The 4,162-nt window shown below is 42.0% G+C and overlaps 1 protein-coding gene and 1 long non-coding RNA gene across 3 annotated transcripts in view; both read right to left on the reverse strand.

Moving 5' to 3' along the window:
- LOC116695289 (uncharacterized) overlaps positions 1 to 4,162 on the reverse strand; it is a 23,567-nt gene that overhangs the window by 3,434 nt on the left and 15,971 nt on the right. The gene's annotated exons all lie outside the window — the stretch shown is intronic.
- tmem125a (transmembrane protein 125a) overlaps positions 1 to 4,162 on the reverse strand; it is a 13,355-nt gene that overhangs the window by 429 nt on the left and 8,764 nt on the right. For both annotated transcript variants that reach the window (XM_032525420.1, XM_032525419.1), the window contains one exon: positions 1 to 2,162. This exon is cut by the window's left edge and continues 429 nt beyond it. In XM_032525420.1, the coding sequence (XP_032381311.1) occupies positions 1,001 to 1,699 (699 nt within the window). In that variant the 5' untranslated portion in view covers positions 1,700 to 2,162 and the 3' untranslated portion in view covers positions 1 to 1,000. The remainder of the gene's footprint in view (positions 2,163 to 4,162) is intronic.

Here is a 4,162-nt window from a genome sequence, read left to right on the forward strand (position 1 = left end):
TTTTACATCATACAGAGTCATTTCATTTAGTGTTATATCAAAAATATAGATTAAAGCAGGTTTACGGAAAACAAAGTACAACAGTCAAAACAATAATGAGTTGATGCACAAAATCACAAATTATCCATACATTCTTAAGTGCTGTTGTATAATTCTCCAACAATCATGTTGTCTTGTATCATGTGTAGGCAGCCAAATGTTACAGTGAAGTTCCGACCAGGTCCATCACAAACACCAAAGCCCTACTCCATGCATTATGGTAATTTATTATTGATATGAGGAAAAAAATGAGGCCACAGGGAGAAGTCATTCCAAATGGCTGGAGTTTAGCATCAATGAGGTATTGACTATCCTCAAATCCCATAAATTTGCAGGCTCATTATTTTCATATCTTAACATGAACATGGACAGAGAAAGGGTGGTGCGTGAAACACAAAGACAATTTTAAAAGTAGGTTTTTGTTTTTAGATTTTTGTTGTCCCATCTTTCACTCGTTCTGTATCTTCCATTTACATTTTAACCTATCAGCTGGTGCTCATATCCATATCATCTTCCAATAACTGAGCATGTAGTGGTAAGTTGTGTGTCCAAGGACTCTATTACAGGATAGATGTTTACATTATCTCAAATGCACGACAGTCCAATTTTTAGATGACCCCTCTAATCACTCCCCTGTGTCGACTTCATCCGTGTAGTCTTACAAGTTTTTATATAAACACCATTTGTGAAGAAGCGCTTTATATAAAGCAAATGTAATTCTTTAGTATGTTACTCTTCAATCCTTTCATCCCTGCGTTGTGTGCTTATTGCGGACGTCTTCACCAACAACTTCAGTTCCTTTGGCCTCAAATGCAGCTAGTGACAACGATGAAATGGAATGAATCTTGTTCTAAACAGATTTCTTGTAATAGTTGGGCATAAAGCTCTAATTTAGTGGAGACTATATGGTTTGACATGAAGAGCAAGGGGCTAAAATGCACAGTCTTAGTGTTATTACTTCTCATATGAGATTAGCCAGACTGGAGTTAGTCTCTCTGCGGGCCTGGCGTTCCATGTGTCCAGAAACAGTGAAGATATTCAAAACCCGGTCCACCAACCGTCGTCCGTGCCTTGTCCTCTCCAGCAGGACAACCGCAAACGAGTATATTCCAACACCCACCACTGCAGCGCCCCCTCCAGCTAGCAAAACCACTCCAGAGATGTACATGTCATTAAGGGCTTGGCCAGGCTTTGGCATGTGGTTAGCCAGGGCCAGGTTCAGTAGAACCCCTCCACAAATCAACAATGACAACCCTGTGATCAAAACCACAAGGATGTCCGATAAACCACCACTTTTTAGCATGTTGATCCGCTGTCGGCTTCGAACGCAATTCATGTCCTGCACAGCCGAGCTGAGCAGTTGTTTGAGCAGGACTCCCAGGGCTAGCAAGCAGAGGGCCGTGCCTGCACCCAGGCGCCATTCGCTCGAGACGCTGGTGGTGGTGGAGAGAAGGCCAACGCCGCCCAGCCCGCAGCCCACGATTAGAAGCACGGCCACGCAGTAGCAGAGCAGAGACTTCCCAGGATCTCTGAACCACCACAGCTCCACCTGCTCTTCCAGGATGCTGTGCTGAATCCGAAGTGGGTCTGCTGGACCATTTAAGCTCAGCTCGGTACCTCTCTGACCCCTCAGGGGGGCGAAGTTGTCCAGTTCAGGCATCCTGATGCCGCTCCTAGCCTGCTGAATAAGGCCGCCACCACAGCATAGAAAACAGAATCCACCAAATAACGCTTCCGATCCTCATTCACCAACAGCCAACATACTTTTATCAGGACCGGCAGAAAACCTTTTATAGTTTCATAGGGTTGCTATGTATATTAGCCGGATAATCTTAAAGGTGGCTTGAATTGGCGGGAAATATGCAGTGGAAGTGAATGCCGTACACAAAATGTACCGAAACACTTGATTGAGCTCAGAGTATTGTAGTAGTATCCGCTGTGGCCTCTACTCAAAGGTTCCACACAGTTAGGTATCTTGGTCATGTGATTGAAAATTTGTTAAGCTCTTGCTAACTGGATACAGAGGTGAATCCCAATCATCCAAACAGCTTCAACATCTGAATCAAAGAATCCAAATATCCACAGAATTTCCAGTCTGGTTTTTGCAGGGCGGCAGCCATCACCTAAAAAGGACAGATGTAGATGTGTCAGGGTTTGAACAGTGTTGGATTCCACTTTCTAAATGTATAAAACAGTGTAGGATTATTTTCTCATGGGTTCCCTCTCTGCCACTGGTAGCTGTGGTACTTTGCTTATTCATAAGAGATATGTCTGAGGTAGATTGTCTAGCTCAGTGCTCTTCATAAATCCATAATAATTTGTCCAGTGTATGAACATGGTGGTGTTGTGACTCATTGAAAATGAGATATAAGAGGAGGATGTAAAGTGATTACATAACTACACTTGGCCTGTTTATCATATTATGTGCTGGGTCATATATTTTCTTCCTAACCAGACCGTAAATGACAGCACAGTAAATAGATGCAGGTCGCCCATCCATCATTCCTAATCCCAGCACAAAGCAGAGTTTAGGGATTTCTTAACAAGCTCTTTTGCATCAATGTACACAGAGACTGGTTTTACATGAGCACTAAAATGTGGACTTTGAACCCTCTTTGTTCTGACTGTTCAAGTGTTCTCTGAAAACAAGAAATGCAGGTTTAATATCTGTTTATTTTGCAAACCCTGAAATATCTGATCTGTGCAAGCTGAGTTTAAAAAGTAACTTGACACCAGTTTAAAATTTTGGGATGTGCTAACGTCCAGAGTTTGTTCAGAACACCTTTGCACACCCAACAGTGATTCTGGGCGTAGTGAGATAATCTACAGTAAACTTACTCTTTGTAGTATGTGATGGATAAAAAACCATCAAACCACACACAAACGCACACACACAAACACACAAACAGTTTTGATAATGTAAAAAACTTGATGTGATGACACTGGCAACCTTTTCTATCGCTCGTTATCACTTTGCTATTGAGTGGCTGACACTGAGATGGCTGTTTAAACCAAGCATCAGCTGTCGATTTAATAAACAATGCTCATCCACACACACACACACGCACACAAACACACACACACACACACACACAAACAGCTAATGCTCAAATGTAAATTTTCCTTCTTTCATCCTTCCAAACACAAACCCACACAAGCTCACTCAATAGATCTTTCCATTTGAACTCTCCAGTATCTTGAGCCCAGTTAATCTTCTTTTCTCCCTAATGTGTGCATTGTTGTCTATACTGAACTTTTATGTCTGTTAAAGAGTCCTAATACCTGACAACATCATCACTTTCTAATATATCCTTTGTATTGCCCCACTTTACCTTACCTCAGCATAATAATCATTACACCCCCATAACACAATCATGTAAGGATACACAGCACACACACAAACAAACATCCTCAAGGTTATGGCTTATGACAGCTTGTCTTTTAAAACCTGTCAGCGGCTTTATTTCTATCAAAGTCAGCAGGGCGTGCGGCACAAGCCCACGCGCCCCCCAACACAGGCTGACAGGAGTTACAGCTTGTCATCATATCGGCTGTGGATATCGCTAACACAAATACTGTTCTGCAAATTTAAAGGTGCCAATCTGAACAAGCAGAACATGATCTCACATTTAGCCTAGGATGTGTTGTCCTTTTTCTTTTCTTTTTTTCTTTTTGAGACCTGTGGCAGCACATTTCTATTAGATTGATTCAAGCTGTTTAGAAAAGACTATAAACTAAATGCCAAATCACATTTCTTATTAGCGTGGACAGGTATCGCCTTGTGCTGAGGCAGAGCAGTAACACCGTGACACGCATGGGGAGATATGAGGTGCATACTCAAGGTGTGAAATAAAGAGTGAGTTAATTACAGCAGAGGAGGAGGGGTGCTTATTGGCAACATGCTGTTCTGGAAGCTTTTCACATCCTGTATCTGATGGATGATAGCGTGTGTGTGTGTGTGTGTGTGTGTGTGTGTGTGTGTGTGTATGTATGTATGTAGGTTTTCAAGAATGAACAGTTGTAAATGACTAGAGAAAGGTGAAGTGCATGTATATTTATTATCTTATGATTGGCTTGTGTACAGTTCACACAGTTAAATCGAGATATGGTATATGTGTGTGTG

The sequence above is a fragment of the Etheostoma spectabile genome, chromosome 9 (genome assembly GCF_008692095.1).
Source record: "Etheostoma spectabile isolate EspeVRDwgs_2016 chromosome 9, UIUC_Espe_1.0, whole genome shotgun sequence".
Classification (NCBI taxonomy): domain Eukaryota; kingdom Metazoa; phylum Chordata; class Actinopteri; order Perciformes; family Percidae; genus Etheostoma; species Etheostoma spectabile.